Here is a 21,799-nt window from a genome sequence, read left to right as displayed (position 1 = left end):
CCTGAGTTAAGTGAAGTGTGTGCGATGTACTACTTGGCACTGAATCAGTCCATGTCTAGCACAAATAGAAGATTTGTGTACATTAGCGAGGGCTTTTTCCCAAAGTTCTTCTGATCTGTTTCCCAAAGAGATTTAATGGAGTTCAGGGTAACCAAACGAAGAGAATAAATCTGAGCGTAAACACACGTCATCATTCCCTTCAGAGTACGGCCTAAGGAGGGTGTCTAGTGGCGAATCAGTTGGGAGATTAGGAAACTGAGGAAATCTATTCTTAACAGAACTGCGAATCTGTAGATACCTGAAGAAATGTTGCCTAGGTAGTGCACATGTATCTGATAGCTGTTGGAAAGAGGCAAATGTGTTGTGAATATAAAGGTCTTTGAATGTTTTAACGCCTTGGTTAAACCAAATGGTAAATGCGCCATCTACTAAGGATGGAGGAAAAACATGGTTTGCGGTTAAAGGGACTAATGTAGAGTGTGTTTGGAGATCAAAGAAACGTCTGAACTGATTCCCAATGTTCAAGGTTGCTTTGACAATTACATTTTTAGTGTAAGCAGAGGAAGGGGTCTTAATGCTGAAAGAGATACTGGACTACAGGAAGCAGCCTCCATTTCAAGCCAAACAGGCGGAGAGTCAGACTGCAGCCAGGTCTGTATTATTCTCAGGTTCGTAGCCCAATAATAGAACCTCAAATTCGGCAGAGCAAGTCCACCCCGCACCTTTGGTCTCTGTACAAATTGCTTGCGTATCCTTGGGGTTTTCTTGTTCCAAATAAAGTTAGAAATAATAGTGTCAGTTTTACGAAAAAAAGTATGAGGGAGGAAAATGGGCACACATTGAAATAAATATAGAAATTTGGGGAGTATATTCATCTTTATAGAGTTAATTCGGTCACCTGGATCGCGAGGTAACTGAAGCTGTGTAGTGCAGTTTTAAATGGTAGACTATGTAGAGGGAACTCACGCGCCGCTCTATTTAAAGGGAGCATTTCGCTTTTAATTAAATTGAGTTTATAACCGGATACAGCACCAAATGAGATAAGGATAGGGAGAGCTGCAGGGACAGACACAGATAAATTAGAGACACAAAGAAGAAGGTCATCCGCGTAAAGAGAAGCTCTCTGTTCTACTCCATTTCTGAAAATACCTCTAATGCGGGGGTCACAGCGAAGAGCGATGGAGAGGGGCTCAATAGCTAATAAGAGAGGGCTCAAGGGACAGCCCTGCCTGGTGGAGCGGGGAAGAGGGAAATATTCAGAGCGTGTATTATTCGTCCTCACGGAAGCTAGGGGAGAGGAGTACAATAGCTTCACCCATGAGGTAAAGTTCTTTCCAAAGCCACATTTCTCCAAGTTGTGAAAAAGAGACCTCCACTCCACACGATCAAATGCCTTTTCTGCATCTAAAGATATCACAGCTTCAGGTACAGAATTTGCGGAAGGCTGGTAGATGGTGTTAAAAAGTCGTCTGAAGTTAAAAAATGAATGCCTATTTTTGATGAAGCCGGTTTGATCGGGAGAGATACTGGTTGGTAACACGGTTTCCAAACGTAAAGCGAGCATTTTAGACAGTAATTTAAAATCCACATTTAACAAGCCGATTGGTCGGTAGGAGGAGCATGCGAGGGGATCCTTATTCCTTTTTAAAAGGAGCGAGAAGGAGGCCTGATTAAGCGGTGGGGGTAAACTAGTAGAATTAAACGATTCACTAAACACATCTATCAAAACGGGGACTAATTTCTGTTGAAACTTCTTGTAAATAAATCAGTCATATCAGGAGGTATCAAAGGGACTTCGAGGGTGGGAAACAAATTGTCCAAATCCTGCGTGTCTGAGCTGGTTTCAGATGTGTATAACGAAGTATAATAGTCTCTAAGCTCATCATTAATTCTTTGGGAATCGATCGTAATGTCCGAGGATGTTTGGATTCTGGGAATCTGGTAAGAGGCAACATTCTGTCGTAATTGATGCGCCAGTAATCTGCCAGCTTTGTCACCCGGTTCGTAATAATGACTTCTAGCCTTAAGAAGAAGTGCAGCAGCCTGGTCTGCGGTCAACGTATTAAATTCCGATGGAAGAACGAGGCGTTCCTTTTACACACGTGGAGTTGGTGACACGGAATAGAGGTCATCCAGATGACTCCTGAACCTGGAAATCAATTAGCATTTGCACTTCCTGTTCCCTCGTCACACAGTTAATGTCTTTTGAATGGGTTTTTGGTTAGATTACCAAAAGAGGGTGGGTTGTGAACAGGTGCTTATGAGATTTTAATGTTAGTAAATAATACTGAGTAAATATAAATAATAGTCAGAAGTTCCTACGCGTCTTAAAATTGTCGGTTGCCCTCAAATGGCTAAATGAGAATACTACTCGTTATCATGCTGAACATTAGCCGCCTTTCGCTTAGTGCAGGTGACAGGAAGTCATCAAGTGATCCTCACCAAATCCAATCAGATTTCATTTATACAGCCCAATGTCACAAAACACTTGTCTTAGTGGGCTTTACAGATCGTCATGGTATTGGTTTATAGCTTAAAGGTGGGGTATGTAATTCACTTCAGAAACACTTTGTTATAATCCATGGAATGCTCTTAACATCCCGATAGCAATGAATATATTATGCTTTGACAATAAATACATAACAAAATGTAATCTGTGGAAGCCGTAGCGCTGTAAAAAGCACGACCAATCATTTTAGCGCCGACCTGCCTGTCAGCCTTCCATCGGGGCACAAACTTATCTCGTGCCCTCATTGGTCATGTGCGCGTTCGTGTGTGTTGGAGGAGGGGCTCTGTGAGGAAGTGGCAGATTTGTTCCGGTTGTGTATTTTCAAATTCTAGCGCACTCGAGCCGGTTTCTCCAAAATGACATACCCCACCTTTAACGTAAGCTTTCTGTTTCTAATATACAGGTGTTTATTTATTATGAAGATATTAACTTTCTGAACAAGTGTAAATATCACTTGTGTTTGCCCCAAATCTTATTTTCTAAACTATTCAAAAAAGCCCATATCTTTTAGTCACCCTTGCGCTGCTAACATATGGGTTGGCTTACTAAAATATGTCATCACGACCACGTTATTGTATCAAATTCACAGTATTTCTGCACAAACTGATAGTGAAAAGTGGTGTTTAACCTTAATGGTGCCGTTGCGCGCTCCAGTGATCAGTCTTCTGTGGGAGGAGTCTAGTGCCATGCGGGCGATCCCCTCTTCTCCGTGAGCGTTTAGGATCTGAAGCCGCCTCCTCCCCGTCTCGACGTCCCACAGAGACACAGACGAGTCTTCATGTCCTGTAGCCACCTGTCTCAAAGTGGGGTTGTACAGAACACAGGAGAGAGGGGGACCACTTTGAATATCTGGTCCAGGTTCCCTTCCTTCATCGGTCAGCCACCCGCCCCCTCCTCTCCTTCTTTCAGACAGACTGAGCACAGCTAGATAATCTTTGCATGCCACCGCTAAGAGAGGCTGCTCAGTGAGCGGGGGGCTCAGCAACAGGAAGGGGAAGTTTCCGTGTTCTGGGATTCGACCCGGCTGCTGGCAGGGGAACTGCAGGGCGACGCACTTCAGACACTGATGGCTGGAAATGTCCCAAACCCTCAGCTCCTGACAAAGGAAAAAAGACAAATCAATAAAGATGCTTTGTTGTGATATTCAAAACAAAAACCAATACGATTGACATATTGAAAAAAAAGCAATTGAAGTGGTTTTTGAAATATTTTGAAGGCCAGTTTTCTATTTAAAATTCATTTTGTATGACTCATACAGAGGTGTTGCAGATTACCAGTTTTACAGACAAAAACTACGATATTTAAAAAACGAAAATTGTTGTCATTTTAAATACCAATTAGTGTTGTCACGATACCAACATTTTGGTTTCGATACCGATACCAAGTCAAGAATTGCGATTCCGATTCTTTTTCGATACTTTTCTTAAAAAAAGGGAAACACGGAATATCGGCTTTAAAATTAGGAATAACAGATGATTTTAGCAGTCAGAACAACTAAAGCAGCAGTGTTACTAAGAACAGAAACGCCACATCTAATATAAATATATATAAAAGCATTTATTTTAATTGTGTAGCAGTCAGTTTAACATTTTGGCAGCACTGTTGAGCATTTTGAAAATGTATTTTCATGCCTCTGTGCAAGGCTTAGTCTTTCTATCTTTATAGTCACTGGTGTAAAGTAACTGAGTTTATGAACTTAGTTACTACTTGGGTACAATTTTGAGATACTTGTACTTTATTTAAGTATTTCAATGTTTCTTTTGCTACTTTGTACTTCTAATCCACTACAGTTCAGAGGTACATGGTGTACTTTTACTCCACTGCATGTATTAGTGATGACTACTTTTACTGTCGCTACTTTAATACTTTTACTTGAGGAACATTTTGAATGCAGTACTTTTACTGTAACAGAGTATTCCTACACTCTGGTGCTTCTAGTACAAGACCTGAGTACTTCTACTTTTACTGTCGCTACTTTAACTATATTTTGATGATAATACTTTTGTACTTTCATTTGAGGAACATTTTGATTGCAGGATTGTTCCTACATTCTGGTACTTCTACTTTTACTCAAGTACAAGATATATACTTATTCCACCTCCGTTTATAGCCTATGAAAAAAACTAATAGAAAACGAAGGCTAAAGCTAACGTTAGCAGATAGTGATGCTAGTTTGCTCGTTAAGTTTGCTCAACGATAATATTGCGACAGAAAAACGTTTCAGTGCACATCACGCTCTGCGCTCCGACAGGGAGCTCTGCTCTGAACACCTGAACGGCCCGTTCACAGACTTCTGGCGTCTTTTTTGTCAACAAGCCGAGGCGCAGCGGCAGTTGCACTCCCACTTGCAGCCATGCTTCTCGTTTTCTCACATGCTCTGGCAGCTAGCGCGTGGCCGCGTGCACGAGAGAGGGGAGGGACTTAGAACGTGCTTGAGAGGAGCGGGACTGCAGGCACGGCTGCAGTGCAGGGAGTGGAAGCAGAGCGCTGAACACACACGGCTCTTATTAAAACGGCGCTTTTTCACGGGAGTACTTTTCCCCGTCATTCTTAAAGTACCGATACTAATGAAACGGAGGAATCGTACCGTTTTTAACGGCAGGGTATCGCGGTACCTTTCAAGTATCGGTACACCGTGCAACACTAATACCAATATGATAATATAGTGTAAATAACATAACGGCTCATAAATAATTTCTTTATCTTTCCATTCTTACTTTAAGATTCTCTCCCCACCTTCAGTATTTTGAGTGAAATGAAGTTGCCAAAGTTGTAGTGAAATGTAAATTTGACTGACGTTTTTTCTAGTTCTATAAAATTGTTTTTGTCATTTAACTTGGCTGTGAAAATCTGACATCGAGCAGCACTCACAGCATCTCTGGAGTAGCTGAGGATCTGCCCCACAGGTTGGTAGATTTTAACATCCAGCACGGCGGTGCGGTGACCGAGCAGCGAAGCTACGGGACGCGAGGTGATGAAACGAGTCCACAGTCTGACCGCCCGGTCACATCCTCCGGTCACCATCAGCTGCAGAGACGCGTCGTAGTCAAAACATTTAGCTCCCTGAAGCGAGACAGATAGACAGATGTTGCTGTGTTAAAGGCCCCCTATTATACAGTTCTTCATCAATATATTATAGGTGTCAGATATATACAGAACATGACTCTGAAGTGTTTGGCTCTAAACATTGCAGCATTACCCATAATCCCCTCTGTTTCAGCCCTGTTTCCAAAGTGCTGATTCTCTGTCTGTTACTTTAGATGAAAATAAGGAGCCCCTCCCCACGCCCCTCTGAGAGAGATTTGGTTACAAAGAACACAATGGTGCTCTAGGGGAGATGCAGGTGATAAGGGGGGGGGTTACCTTGGTTGCTGATTGGCTAATGGTTACTCAAGACAACACATCGTTATGACATCACAAAGTGGCCAAAATCTGATCAGCTCATTTTCAGACAGGTTTTTATAAAAATGGATCAGGACAAAAAGTGAGAGAATCTTTTTTATAGAAACGTTCAGAATGTCTTTACACAGAGGGGACACATGTTGATGTAGAAAGGACATGAAAAAGAGGATTTGAGAGGCAATTAAGACAGTAAACTTTGCCCTTTACTTATAACACTGGGGGATACAATAGTAAATACAACTGGGGAGATTTCATTGTTAAAAAGTCCAGACAGTTAATTGGAGAATAACATAAGTGTGCTCGTAAAAAACCCCAATGTGAATAACAGGAAGCATCCCCACCCAGTGTAATAATGTTTCGTGCTCCAGCATGACTTCTTTCCTCCACAGTCACTGTCTGCCTCTGATTGGGGGGCAGGAGTCAACCTAAGCGAAAACGAAATAATACTTTTGCCTCTAGATAAAATAGCTAGGGATAATTCCCTGCATGAGTTATGTACTATTTGGATTTTAGCCAAAATAGGTCATTCGTTGATTTATAAACAATTTGAATGGAGTGCAAGTCAGACTCAACCCCCAGAGTTAGGTCAGGGTCACCCAGACCGGAGTACCGTGACCTCCATATGACCTCAAAACCACATCAAAGGTGGATAACAACAGAAATCATGACACTGCCTTTTGGCTCTTCACATGATATTTCCTCTCACTACTTTTCATAGGGGAATAAATGTCTAGAAATAAACTTCGGATGCAAAAGAACTACAATACACCAATAATATACTATAAGTAAAATATTTCGGGATAACATGTACAAAACTACCTACCATCTAAATGTTAATTTGTGAGCATTACATTTCTAAAAGGCCCATCAAAATGATACGTATTGATATGAACTAATAGGTGAACTAATATGATATGAACTAATAATAATATAATGAAATAATAATAATAATATGAACTTATATGTCATTTATTCCTATTATTAAACATGTCAGTTACCTGCTTAAATGCCCAAATGTAAGGCTCCTGCTTCAGTGTCACATTCATAAAAACTACCGAGGTGTTGTCACTCTCTGATGACGTCATGACGACGTTGGTGCCGGGCTCGAACATCACTCTGGTGATCGGCTCCTGGTGGACGCTGGGGATGTGACGGTAGGACACCATGCTGCTGTGTTCACCGAGGTCCTGTTGTCAAGGTGGATAACACGGATGCTTCAAGTCATCATCTAAAAGATTTTGGTTGATATTATTTCTTTAAAGAGCTTGAAATGAGGCAAAGAAAAAGGTGATTATCAACTAAACGCACTGCTGTCTCCCGCTGCAGAGGGATTAAGTAATGAAAGTTTTACTTTTACGAAAACAACATGCAGAAGAGAGTATAGGAATAATGTGGCTTGTTAACACCCACACACATTTGGGTTGAAATGATTTCTGTAGGGAGCTTAAATGAGGCAAACATAATGGTGATTGCTCTGATGAAAGCAATTTGATTTGTAGTATTATGAACTGGTTGTCTCTGGTGACATTCCCTTGAAAAAGTACAAGCCGTGTTCAGTTATTGAGGTGTTTTTCCATCCCCCAGCTGTGGTAAGTACCCCACATTAAGCAGAATTATGGCAATTGTGCACAAAGGCGTAACGTTTCCTGTTAATAGGGCCGAAAAAACAAAGTGTAAAGCTATGTTTTCAGATAATGAAACGAAAAGAAAAAGAGACAAAAACACACCTGCAATTACCGCATGTCACCATAGGTGTCGCCAAAGACACCGAAAGGGACATGCAAGGCTTTTACTGTGATTTGTACATAGCTACAGCGTAGTTATGAGTCTTATCACAATGACAATCTTAGGTCACATGCTCCTCAGACAGTGCCACACAATAAAAACAAAAGATAGTGCAAGTAAATAAAATAGAATATAATAGAAATAGAAATAGTGCAGAATGGTCTATACAATTAATTGGAATATTGATATGATGTGCAAACAGATGAATGTTGTGGATGTTCTTTAAAACGTGCAGGTGTTCAACACACACATTTTGTGAGCGTGGTTTGTCAAATTGGAGTGTTTTTCTCGTTGCTTTCTGCTGTACTGTACACAGGGCCAATCTTACTGGGAAGAAGATCCTCTGTGGGCCGCTCTCTGTCTTGGAAGGACTCTTGAAAAGACCTTTGGATGGATTCAGGAACCACAGGAGATGGACTCCTCCTTTGTCATCCCCCATGAGCAGCAGAGAGGGTTGCTCTGGAGACTGGGAAGGAAAAACAACACGGGTTCAATTAATGGGTTTATGCATTTAGAGTGAATATATCTCATTCAGGTGCGGTTTTACCTGAGCATCGTGCCAGTAACAGAGCACCGTCGGGACACTTCGAAACCCTTCATATGAGACAAAAAAACACTTAAATACTGATATTTGTGGGTTAAAATTAGTTGTTAAATATCAAGTAGAATATAATCCTTTATTGTCATTATACAGGTACAATGAGATGAGTAGAGCTACTCCTTTTTTTAAGGTGCCATCAAACATACAAAAAACAAACAAGAGACGTACAACATTCAGGAGGAGACAACATTCTACAGAAAAGGTGGAATCTGGGTGATACAAATCGGCTGAAATATATTCCTTCTAAATACCTGTTAAATAGCAATAACTAACGCTTAACTTGATGAATCCACAACAAGTAGAGCTTAAAGTATTTTTATTATTTTTATACTTTATACAAAGCTTATTTGTATAGGAATGTCACTGGTGTTACTTGTTACCAGGAAGAAGAGTAACACCAGTGACAATTTGGAGAAAACACTACCATTTTAACAAAATGGCTGCCAGTGTCAGACCAAATATGGCTTCAGTCAATATCAAAATCGTTTAACTCTTCAATACAATACATTTTCCCATTCAAATGTTCACCCCTAGGGCTATGCAATGAGTAACACTAATGACAGACTTGAAAGACGCATGTACAATTTGAAGATAAAAGGACACCTTTAACAAACAAAGTAAGAAGTATCTGACTTTCTTTATGTCTTTGTCCACTGCCTCAAATGATCTCTTGTTACAGGAGGCACTTCAGAGACGGTACATTATTTCAAAATAAAAGCGTTTTGTGTAGCAGTAACACCAATGACGTAATTGTGGGTGACTGACATTTATTTGATATTATTAATAATAATTTGCATTTTCTTTTACCATTTCAGTGTTAGCCTATATTTAATGCTTGTAATGTTATTATAAATTAGATTTATTTATTGAAAAAAAAATCTTTTAAATGAAAACTATAGGCTCCACTTCCATGTATGATCAAAGTGACAAGGCAGTTCCTTGAACTTGACATTTTAAATAAATTGCAATTTACGTATAAAACCATTTTTTATTTAGTACCATTGCAAAGACAATCTCTATTTATTCAACATATATAATGAATGTGAGTATTAGGTCAATGTCATGTATTTTGGTGTCTGCAAAATTAAGTGGCTGCACATCCACCTTTTCTGTAGAATGACCCACAAACAACAAGCATTCATACGTAAATATGCAGATAAAGTTAAAGTGCAGGAATCTATCGGTTTGAGTAGAAATAAATTAAATATGTTTGAATGTGTATACCAAAAAGGTGGGCGTCCTGAAACACAGCGCCAGTCGAGACATTTATAAAGTGCAAGTCCCTGCAGTCAGTAGCTATGGCAACCGTGTGTACGTTTCCCATATAGACGGCATCAGAGGTCCAGCCCCTAAACCTCCTCGTGCTCGCCACTTCCTCTGTGGGGTCTCCTGCAAGCTGGAGTCAATATAGAAAAAGTCTGAGTTTGTTGTAAATGAATGTTGTTAAAGTTTGAAAGTACCATGATGTGTCTCACCCCGAGCGTCTTGAGGATGTGGAGGCTGCTGCTCCAGACACTGATCTGACCTCCTTTACTGACACTAATGTAGCGCAGCGGAGGAGGGTGGGAGACGGCGACTAAGCGCACTGTAGGCTCCCGCTGCAAAGGAATTAAGTAATGAAAGTTTTACTATTAGAAAAACAACATGCAGAAGAGAGTATAGGGATAATATTGGGAAATGTAGCTCAGAAACACCCACACAGATGCTGCAGTCAACTTTTGGTGCATTACGAATGAAGATGTTTCGGCCTATAATAGCAGCATTTTCTCTTTTATGCACTATCATTTGTAGAAACTGCTGAATATGTTTGATACTTGTATACCAATTGTACTTGTTAAAGGCCAGTCAAGTATATAACCTGGCACAAATTAATATGTCACAAAAACAATTCAGAAGTCCTCCCTAAGCTGACAGACAGACAGACAGCAAGCTAATGTTTTGCTAACAACCGACTAGAAAACACATGCAGCTGACTCAAAGCAACATCAATTCTTACACAATGCTTGATAGTTTAATACATTATAATTTGTATATAGATTGGCAACCTATCCAGTAACACACCTTCGTCAGATATATGCAGTAGTAGTGTTTTTTTTTTTTTGATTGTACAGGCTACAGTAGTACAGTGTTTTCCTTTTTAAAGAAGTAAGAAAGTAAACAGTTGAATTCATGTTTTTTGTAAGGGGCTTTCAAAATTAAAACATCATTACATTACATTTAGCTGGCGCTTTTATCCAAAGCGAATAAGTGCATTCGACCAAGAAGATACAAACTACTGTAGAATAAAACAGAATCATATAAGTACATCAGGTTTCATAGAGCCTAAACATTTCAAGTGCTCAACTGGCTTTAGATAAGCCAGTCCTTTGTTAGTATATTGGTGCTTTGTTAGTAATTGTATTGCTCGAAGTGGAGTCGAAAGAGATGAGTTTTTAGATTTGTACATCACAATCTGAAACTATAGGTATCGTCTTCCCCATTTGAGAAACCCTTTCCCCTGTATTGAGTAATTTAACTTGGTTCAGGAACCAAGTAATAAACTAGCTCGTTTCATCTAAGTAAAAAGGAGATTTGTTTTACTTTGCATCTGTTAAAAAGAACGTGACCTTAATGTTGGCGCCCCCATCTGGCCTTCCAGTGTAAGTGTTAAATATTGAAGCATCCTAAAAGATGCACCTTCTCTTCTCCCCAGATATCAGTGTCCTGTGGACTTGCACCTTGTTGTGGGAGCAGAGTCTGATCAGCGGCTGTTTGTCCAGCAGAGCGGCTCTGGGGATGGAGGCTCTCTCTCTCTCAGTGAACTCCAGCAGCAGGTAGGAGCACAGCTGCTGCCACCTCACCTGCCCCGAACAGCTGATGTCTACCTGGGAATTAAGCAGTTAGACCTGCATTATCATCTGGAAGTCATCCTAAATGATGTCTTTTTGATCAGTATAAGACATTTGTATACCTCACTGAAGAACCTCTCGACCCATGAGTCCTCAACATCTGGACCCACCACAGACCTCATAACCTCCCGAAACTTTTCTAACTTCATTCCCCGCTCTTCATTTCTTCCTCTGCTCCTCACGCTCCGTCCTTTCGGCCTCTCTTCGTGCGTCTGTTCCTCAGCTTGTTGACGAGTAAATGCATTTCTCAGGAGCTGCAGGTGTTCGGGGGTCAGTTTCTCTGGAGGACTCACTCCACAGGCTGGATCACTGCGGCAAAATGATCATTCAAAGGTCAAATATCATTTGTCTGGATATTTTTTTTTTACTGCATTAGCCTACTTCTTATCAATGATGGGATGTAACAAATGACATCTACTCAATCATAGTTCACTATAATATACGTTATTTTTTAGATGGGATTCATAATAAATAATGAGTACTTTAAGTACAGGACATTAAAGGTAGGGTAGGTAAGAATGGAGTGCGCTAGAATTTGAAAGTACGCAGCCGAAAGAAATCCGCCCCTTCCTTCAGACTTCCTCACAGAGCCCCTCCTCCAACACACACGAACGCGCACATGACCAATGAGGGCACGAGATCAGTTTGTGCACGAGAAGGAAGGCTGACAGGCAGGTAGGCCATCCAGTTATTTTAGCCGGGCTGGCTAAAATGATTGGTCGTGCTTTTTACAGCGCTACGGCTTCCAGAGATGACTTTTTTAAATGTATTTATTGTCAAAGCATTTAATGTATTCATTGCTATCGGGATGTTAAGAGCATTCCATGGAATATAACAAAAAGTGTTTCTGAAATGAACTACCTACCCCACCTTTAAAATATACAGGAAATAAGTATATTTCAACAAAATGCAGGACAGTTTTTGTTTTACTTAAGTTAAATATCTAAGCACTTATTCTACCACGTCTTCATGTGTGTGCAGGTGTACAGTTGGTTAAACACGTTCAGGACGTAATAATTAGTTAAAGTAAAGCCTCACAAATGTTTTCCAAGTTCTTGTTAGTAAGTTATTAAGTTCATGTTAGTAGGTTTGACTGCTTGTTACTGTTATTAAATCAAGTCACTGACAGTCTGACTGTTACTGGCTCCCTGTACAAATGAATGCAGCGCTCCCAAGTGGCAGCACTGGAACAACACACTACTGATCAAAGATATATTTCTGAATCACATTCTAGTCTTATATGAACCACACTAAACTGAAGCCTACAATGAGTAAATACATGTGTAAATTGAATATAAGGTTAATGAGTGCACTTGGTAAATGTTGCAAAATTCGGAATAATTAAGTTTGGGGAGTTGTGTTTAAAATGCAAAATATCAAAGTGAGCAGCAGCTCCTGTGTGGCCCTGTTGCTCGGGGAGACGACTATACGTATTGTGAGCTTTTTTCCACGTCTACACTCTCTACACACTGCTCACTAATGCTAATGGAACCGTAAAACAATTAAGTAATAAAAGTGTATTAAGTTAGCTGAAAATGAGTGTTAGAGGCTGTTGAATTGGTGAAGCTGTGGGAGAAGAGGGGAAATAAATCTGTGTCTGAGTGGAGAAAATATGTGAATCTAAAACATATAAAATGGAAATGTTCAACTTTATAGAAGACTTCACTTAACTTGTTGTCATGTTATGGAGGGATGGAGACGTGGGCAGTTAAGGGTGAAAGATTGAAACTAGCACACATTTTACAGATTTCTTTTTTGCTTTGAGATCATAAAATGGTGGAAAGTTTGGAGATATTTTTGATATTATTAAGATAAAATCTCGAAATGTTATAATATTATTGTGGAATATTACAGATACAGCCTATCAAATACAAATAGGTCAAACAGGCATGTGTGTGTATGCGGTTACAGGATAGAGACATTAAATAATCAGTTACATTTGCTAACATCATATAAATAAGAAAAACTCACCAAAACCTGCTGTGTGGCACTTCTGTCTCATAAAGCTTCCATGGATTTTTGTTTTTCCTCAAGGTGTCCATACTCCCTCTTCAAACTCTTCAAAGCTCCAGATACGGCTCCATCTTTTCCCGTTGAATTTAAGATCAAAATGTAATCTCCATGATCTCCAGAGTCAGATCCTGCAGCTCCCAGAAGTCCTGAGGCCGGTCTGAGATCCTCTCCATGCTCCGGGTCGTCTAAGCGCTCAGGGTCTTTGTTTCCATCCCTCCCTCTTGTCTTCTCAGGAAAACCTGATTTGCTCAAACAAAGCTTTTTGTTCTCCGGACAGGCGAGGAATGTCCAGATCGTCGGATCAATAAGCCGTCCGTCACAAGAGGCTGACCGCTGCGAGAGGAGAGTCAACACATCGCTGGTGAGAAGACCGAGGGGAGAAGAGAGTTTCCAAAATAACTGGAAGAGTCCGCTGGGGGTAACCGAACCGCCAGACAAGCCCTCAGTGGATTAATCATTTAGAGAAGCAAAGTTAGTCAGTACCCAGGAGAGGTTATATGTGTAGCAAGGACACTGAAGCTGTTCTAAAATTATATAGTCTTTACACAGATCCTATAATCCACTTTATGTTCTGTGAGAATATATTAAGAGTTAATGGGACACACACCAGAGGAAAGTGTTAAATATTCTTCCATAGTTCATTACTTAGCCTATAGGCTAAGTAATGAACTAAAAAAAGAAACTTGAAAAAAGAAAGCCCTTATGTATACATAAGGGCTTTCTTTTTTCAAGTTTTCTAAATATGTAAATTTGAATATGCAAAGGGTGCTTTATGCTTCTGAATATTGGTGAACTTGCATACTTTTTCAAAACAAAACATCTGCACATTGCTTAAGGCACGGTTCAAAAGGTTTGTCTCATTTTGTTGACCTAATAAAGTAAATGCTTTTTACTGATCAAACACTCTGAAAGCCATTTAAAAAGTACAGTTGCACCCTTTTTTAGGCAATATATTACTTATAAATCAGGCCAAGAATGATTTATGAACATAAACATGCAAATAAATCCGAACAAATGATAACTTTTTGTGAATTAAGAAATAAATCTGCAGATGCAAATAGTCAAATAAACACCGTATTGTGTACGTTTTGTGTATTATTTCCATAAGTCTGATAGAAAATACATCATAAAGGCAAAATAGACCAAACTCAAAATGAACCAGAGCATATTTGCCTGTAGTGTTTCATTAAAAGCAGTGATCAATGATTGTCATGTTGTTAGAGCCTCACAGACTTCTATAACTAATGTGTTTTATTTGTTGCCAGGCAACCCACTGCACTTCTTCTCCCCACTTCAATGAGCAGGAGCTGGAGTGGCCTCCCAGTAACTTTAATGAAGAGACCAAAGTCCCAGTGGAGTCTCAACTCTGCTGGGCAAGTCTATGTATCGGCTCTAATATTATACCACACACACCTGCAGTAGGAGGTACTGTAACTGCCTCAAATAGCTATTTAATTTATCCGGTGTAAGAGGCAATGACCAGTAATGGATAGCAGACAAATAATGCCACAGTAATAAAACAATTAATGTAGGTTTTATTTTTATTTTTTCAAACACATGAAAAATATACAAATTGAGAATACATGTGATAGATTACAAGAAGAACAATAACAAAATGTGTACATTAGACTACACAACATAACTGGTTGACTGGGAACAAAGAGATAAGGGCCCTACTACAAAAGGTAGGTGAACAAAAGTTGATAGGGAAATAATTTTGAACACATCAGCATTCATTTAAATATGGTGATAGTAAGCTGAAATATATTTTTATCATTTTCATTTCAAGATTGGTAAAAGCAGAAGTCCAGCCACTATAATCACCAACATGTATTACATGTAAAACATACACAAATCCCTGCATTTTTTCTATACTGCCAATTAGTGAATTTCTCTGACAACGATTTTGATATGACATATTAAAAGAAAGGCAACAGCTGGCTTGAGAAGAACCAATGATATAAAGCAATTAAGGGTAATATTAGCCATATTCCAGGAGACAATGCATCTGTGGATAGGTAGAAATACGTCACTGCTAATGCACTGCATTTCACAACTTTTAGTTTATAGATTTTTTTGTTCCACCGAAACCCTTGCACTAGCGAGTCTGGTAAACGTCAAACGTGCTAGTACGTGTCACAGCCACTAGATGGAGCCACATCCAACATATTTAAACATGCTGAGGCATCAAGAAATAGTGCTGGATTTCTTTGAGTGCAAATAACAATACCGAGTACATCAGACACCCCTAAAAACAAACAGCAGTATTTTCAGCCGCTGCAATTTATTTGATGTGCTCCTCATCTAGTAGGCTATGTTTTTAAAGTCCATAATATAGAACTTTGCAAAATGTAGATCCTTATTTATATAATCTGTTCATTTTAAAGCATGCGATATATCTAGTAAACGTTCATTGTGTGTACGTGTTAGTGTGTGCCTTCTCCTCTCGGCTGCACGGGGGCAACAGCAGCTCTCCAGCCTCCCTCAGTCTCCCTCGGTTTAATTCCTCCCCCGTGATCCGCCCTTATTTCCCCTTGCTCTCAGACTTGGATATAAACTTCCTCCGCCCTGTCTGCTCAGCGATGGGGCTGTGAGGATGCACGGCAATCCTGAGACTTTTTCTTTTGTTTTCATTCAGATTTAGTCCTTTTTTGTTATCAACCCGTCTGCAGCCATGTTGCGGGTTAAGGTGGAATCGGCGAAAGGTCTACTTAAAAAGAAAGTGGGACACCCTGATCCAATCGTCTCTGTGATATTTAAAGGTAAGGCTCAATCTGAAAAGTGTTGACGTTTAATTTGTGTATGGAGAGACAACACTTGTACATTAACATTTGGTCTTAAATAAGGATGTAAGGCGTGTAAAGTTTATAGTCGCTCAATTGATTCGACTTTATTCTAGTATGACGTCACTATGGGTTTTTATAGTTGGCTGTTATTTTATAATCCAGTATACATGCAAAAAACGAATATACAGTAGTGTTGTTTTAAGTTTTCGAATTAAGTGTCATTGTGGTCATTTGAATGCAGTATAATTAAAGATAAAATACACAAATTGAGCAAGTTGTATTGCATCACTAAAGATTTCCCCCAACATGTCACAGCTTTTGTATCCACATAAAGCCCGGCCCAGGTTTGGACCTGCAGTACACAAGGAATGCTTTGATATAGAGGATAGACATGTTAGAAAATGTTGGGGAAATGGCCTTCAGCTACTGAATGGCATTTCCTCCCTAATGAGGAAACTCAGTTCCTGACAATCAGCCCTATTGCTCTCAGCTGCTCTGCCCAGATCCTCTTCATCATCAGCCCCAGGTGTGGCGGATTTCCTCTTCTCCTCCTTCCCTTTAACTGCAGCGCACTGACACAAACAATTTACATAGAGCTTGCAAAGCTAACTCCATTTAGAGAAGGCAATAACTTAACTCGGGCCAACAAGTGGGTAAAATGATTTCTGATGTTCACCTATGTTTCCTTATCTTGAGAAATCATGAACCAATGATTGACCCATTTTTTTTCAATATGTGTATTGTTTTCAGATGAGAAGCAGAAAACAAAATCGATTGACAGTGAGCTGAACCCTGTCTGGAACGAGGTAAATCTCTAAAACACACAAACAAACACACACACACACACACACACACACACACACACTTGTTATCCATGCTTCACACCTTTAGATTTTACAGGGAGTTAGCTTTGGCTAATAAGAAAAGCAGGAATAGTTGATATATTACAAGAAATCCCCTCAAATCCCATTTTTAAATGCATCACGGTAAACACGACAATCATCATATGACTAGGGACCATGTCATTAGATTATCTGATGTAGACGAGTCAAGTCTTGTTGTTTTTTTGTACCGTACAAACTTAAATAAATCAAGCCAAGGTCCTACTCTCAGAGATATAATTGTAATTCTTTAAACGAGATATCTAATGTTCTGTATCCCTCATCTTGTCTCACAGGTGCTTGAGTTTGATCTGAAGGGCGTTGCGTTGGACTATAGCGCCTACATAGATGTGATTGTGAAAGACTATGAAACTATTGGGAAAAATAAGTAAGTGTGACACAAACTGCTGAAACGTCCTGTTGGGTTTTGTGCAACCGATGGATCAAAGAGGAGGTGTGTGCCTCACCTTTATTGAGCCTCAACGTAAACCTCTTCATGTCTGAACGAAGATTGAGGAATAATTCTGTCTGACAGGTTAGCTTACAGTAGCTTTTTCTCTGATTGATGATAATAATAATAATTTAAGATTGTTCTTGTATAGCACTTTTCATACACAGGCAAAGTACAATATGCACACAACAGAAGAACACATATAAGACATTCAATTCAAATGCAAAACATGTTGGCAGACTTTCAGCATGTTAACATAATACATTTGATTTAATGGAATACAAGAAAGTTAAATAGGCAGTGTTTTATCGATATCAGCTTTTTTTATTCAGATAAAGCATTAAGATGGCCTCTATCTGAAATACCTTTGCTTCAAAGTAAGTATTTGTACGTGACACATTTCCACCCCTGTGTTTAGGGAAGACATTATTATTAACACTGGCACAGTAACGCACAAGCAGAGTGAGTAATGTGTTATCAGAGCCGCTCTGTGTTTGAGTTATGCTGGATCTCGCGGCCCCTCACACCCAGCCTGCCCTGCTGAGACTTGCTGGTTTGTGTGGGCTGATTGGGCAACAATGGATGGATGAATTGCTGTTTGTCTTCTGTGTGTCTTGGATTTGTGTGGTGCCCTGTCACGCTAGGACAGGGGAAATGTTACAGGAAAGAGTAATGTGGCATTAACTCACCTAACTATTGTGATGGTGGTGAAGTTGCAATGCATGCAGTAGGAGTGAACTGATTTAAAGGGGCCCTATGAGGCTCCGTTTCAGGTTCATATCAGTATTTAGTGTCTCTACTGCAGTGGTTCTCAAACTTTTTCTATCAGGCCCCCCCCTTTTAGAGAAAAAAAAAAGTCGGGCCCCCCAACACAAATAGTCAGGCTCAGTGGCGGCGCCAGAGATTTCTTTTGGGGGTGCTGTGGGGTAGCTTGACGTTTCATAGAGGGTGCTCAAACATTTAGGGTTTCCCATTAATGTACCGGTCGCCACAGTGGAATGTTCTACTGCAACAATCCCCACGCACATACACACAGTGTTCCCGCGACTGTTACAATGAAGGCTCGATAATCAGCTCACGGCATATAGGTGTAAGCTGGGGTCAAGTGCTATTTTTATAGGTGGTGTGTGGACCTCACATAGGGGGGTCCGGGGGCAAGCTCCCCCGGGAAGATTTATTTTTAAATGTTGAAGTTAAAAGCATCAATCTGGTGCACTTTGTGAGCAACATGAGAGATCTAGGGATACATCTCTCAACACCCATTTGAAACAGAACTATAAACAGATTTACTTTTTCTTTATGTATATTTAACAAATCACTTCTTTTTTTTTTAAATTATGATTTTTTTTTTTTTATGTTTAATAACCATTTCTCCTCCTGGTCTCTCGCGCCCCCCCTGGCATGCCACTGCGCACTTTGAGAACCCCTGCTCTACTGTGACATGTCTCCATGCTTTAATGTTCAAAAAGCTCTTTATTTTTCTCACTGTTGTGCTACAGCACCTCTTTTCACCCTCTGTCTGAAACCAGAGCCCAGTCTGCTCTGATTGGTTAGCTGGCCAGCTCTGTTGTGATTGGTCAGCGGTTTAGAGATGTCCCGCCCCTTAGCCTATCACGTACAATGTGTTGGAGCGTTGGCCAATAGACGTGTTCCATAGTGATGTTACTAAAGAAAACGAAGGACTCCAATGGAAGTAAAACTCCAAAAGCACAACAGGGCCCCTTTAAACCTTACTATCCATCAGACCATTGCATCCAAATGTTTTAAATAGTAAGCTTTAATACAATGTTTAAGATAACTGAGCATACAAATGGTTAAATGAGACTTGGATTATACAGTAAGAGTTGTCTGAGAGTTTGTATATCGGGTGTTTTCAGATAGTTCTGCAGCCCAGTATTTTGTATTCATCATTCACTGTGGAGGAGGCATGAGTGTTCTTTAAAGAATTCAATGTAACACCAGAGGAGTAATGGTTAACAAAAAGGTTAAAAAGTTCCCCTAACACAGTTCAAGGTTGTTCTATCCAGAATCACATATGGGACCAATCTAGACCAACCACAAAGAATGCTTCCTCGACAATTACTGCGATCAGAGTCGTATGAAAACAACACACATGAAAAGTATCTCGCTCTTATGATTGATGTCTGACAGATCTTATGTAGTTTATTTCTTCTTCTCCTCTTCCTAAGCTTTACATAGTGTAAGTTCCTTCAGTGTCTGGGACAGCCTTCACTGAGGGGCGGAGCTTCTGTAATGTTCCTCTCCAGCACTCGAGTCCTTGTTAAACGGAGTAAAGTTTTCCACTGGGCTGGCTCCTCTGACACACTCCCTAAAGATCCACACAGTGCTAGCAGGGAAAGGACTTCCCTCTTTGTCAAATTGTTTTCCAGCTGGTGTTGTGGGTAATCTATGTTGTCATGGCTACAAAAAGAAGAAGGGGAGGGGAGCAAATCAGTTACTTCTAATTCAATTTTAGAGGGGAATCAGATGATTAGAGGACAAAGTTCCCCCTGTAGCACAGTCGATTATAAGTTTGAGAATCACTTTTTTTTTTGTCAGTTTCAAAATGTCTCTTTTCCTGAGGTTCATATTCTTTGGATATGAAATTACAGTTTTTAGAGATTATTTGAGGAAGTAAAGCCATTTTACAGATGATAAATATATCGTCAGGCAATTTAGTAAAACCTCTTCATGGGTCAAATGTGTGGGTAAAATGTAGCATTCAGCTGTTGCCGGTTTCTCTGCTTTAAATCATACTAATCTTAACATTACAATTATTTATTGGAGGAATGCACGGTAAAGGTTTGACGGGCGGCAGACTTTTAGAAGTCATTGCATGGTTAGCTTCAGTCTAAGTTAAAATAAAGTAAATGGCCTCTTAGATATTATCATTACCATCAAAGATGAGTTTTTCTGCACTGGTGCAATAAATAAAAAAGAAACTGGATTAAATCTTTACAGGATATGGTTGGGAAAATGCTGAGTATTGTTTCATTTCCCGTGTTAAAAAAACAGACAAGGGGGCTCAAATATTTCTGGATTGTATAGTCTTGCATTGCTGAAACCTCTTAAATGTGACGACATGGCGATAAAAGGGAGCGGTTACTGCTCATGTTCACACCATTTGCACAAATCTCAGTTGTATCGTCACTCGTCCATCCTAACAGATCGGTGTAAGAAAAATGAATTACGACAGGGGAGGATGTTTACTTTATCAGGCCCCAGTCGAGGACACTTACTCTATGAAGCTGATTTTGTTTAAAATCTTTCCCCTTTCCTTCTCGGATAGTCTAACGTAGTTATTTGGTTTGATTAAGTGGGGATTCATGATGCCACGAAAAGTAGAAAGACTGAAAGTTGGAACTTTTTGTTAAATGTCGGGTGGCATGGAGCACTGCTCTCTGTTTTTACACTGCCTCCAAGAGGCTGACAATGGGGGGGAAAAACTGCATCTACTTCCAATAATAACTCCACACACATCATTTCTGTCTGTGGGGAATTGTGATAGTTGGACGCAGGATCTTTTTCAGCTGCAGTGGGATGTTCCTCTGTGACTCACCAGGGCTTGGTGATAGTCACACTGTCTGTTTAGGTCAGTGTACTTTGTGTTTACAACAAACACAATGGCCAAAGTTATCAGTCTTGGCACATCTTAATGTGTTCACAATACATACAGTGCAGGGCGGTAATGATACCATAACTTTTGGAAGATGTTCAGGCAAGCATAGTCTTTGATACTCGGCTGAAAAGGAAGTTACAAAATATCTGAGAAGGGACTCGTTATTAAGGTCACCTAAGCCAACTGTTTGCTAAGGAAAAACTCCAAGTGGATGAGTCATATCCTACCTGAAGCCACTCTTTGTTTAAAGGGGCCCTATTGTGCTCAGTTTCACGTTTCATAACTGTATTCTTTGCCTCTACTGTGACATGTTTAATGTTCAAAAAGCTCTTTACTTTTCTCCTACTGCCTGTGCTGCAGCTCCTCTTTTCACCCTCTGTCTGAAACCAGAGCCCAGTCTGCTCTGATTGGTTATCTGGCCGGCTCTGTTGTGATGTCAACCGCGATGTCCCACGCTTTAGCCTACGATGTGTTGGAGTGCTTACCAATAGGTGTGAGTGTTACATAGTGACATCACTACTTCACAGAAGTAAACAAAGAACTACAATCGTGGTGTTTCAGGCAGGGCGGAGTGTGTTTTTATTTAGTTTTATTTGTTGTGATTTGTAGCCTTAGCAGGGCCTCTTTAAGGCTAAATCCTCCAAAAAATATTGCTGCATAACCATTGGAAAACTTCACTGTTGTTCCCCCAGTGATAATCGAGGCTACATACCAGGTTTATACAGTCACTGACTCCCCCGGGATTCCTTGGCAGCCTCTTTCCTGTAGCCTTGACTACGAAACAGGATTTGGTGTTAGCGAGGTGACTTCAGGGTTAACTCTGGTTTTCAGTCCGGAGCTGGTTCACTTCTTACCGGGGTAGAT

General features: G+C 40.1%; 2 protein-coding genes across 2 annotated transcripts in view; one reads left to right on the top strand and one right to left on the bottom strand.

The window, feature by feature from the left end:
• Positions 1-13,587, bottom strand: part of LOC117464609 (uncharacterized) — a 30,946-nt gene extending 17,359 nt beyond the window's left edge. Inside the window, 10 exon segments of the mRNA XM_034107138.2 lie at positions 3,138-3,605; positions 5,381-5,572; positions 6,910-7,098; positions 8,025-8,162; positions 8,244-8,290; positions 9,522-9,693; positions 9,773-9,895; positions 11,015-11,161; positions 11,248-11,494; positions 13,157-13,587. Of these exon segments, the coding sequence (XP_033963029.2) occupies positions 3,138-3,605; positions 5,381-5,572; positions 6,910-7,098; positions 8,025-8,162; positions 8,244-8,290; positions 9,522-9,693; positions 9,773-9,895; positions 11,015-11,161; positions 11,248-11,494; positions 13,157-13,227 (1,794 nt within the window). The 5' untranslated portion in view covers positions 13,228-13,587.
• Positions 13,588-15,749: 2,162 nt separating this feature from the next.
• The window catches only part of LOC117465236 (myoferlin-like), a 29,723-nt gene continuing 23,673 nt past the window's right edge, over positions 15,750-21,799 (top strand). The window contains 3 exon segments of the mRNA XM_034108171.2: positions 15,750-15,960; positions 16,735-16,790; positions 17,162-17,253. Coding sequence (XP_033964062.1) covers positions 15,873-15,960; positions 16,735-16,790; positions 17,162-17,253 — 236 coding nt within the window. The 5' untranslated portion in view covers positions 15,750-15,872.

The sequence above is a fragment of the Pseudochaenichthys georgianus genome, chromosome 19 (assembly GCF_902827115.2).
Source record: "Pseudochaenichthys georgianus chromosome 19, fPseGeo1.2, whole genome shotgun sequence".
NCBI classification, from domain to species: domain Eukaryota; kingdom Metazoa; phylum Chordata; class Actinopteri; order Perciformes; family Channichthyidae; genus Pseudochaenichthys; species Pseudochaenichthys georgianus.
This window is presented reverse-complemented; position numbering and strand designations above follow the sequence as displayed.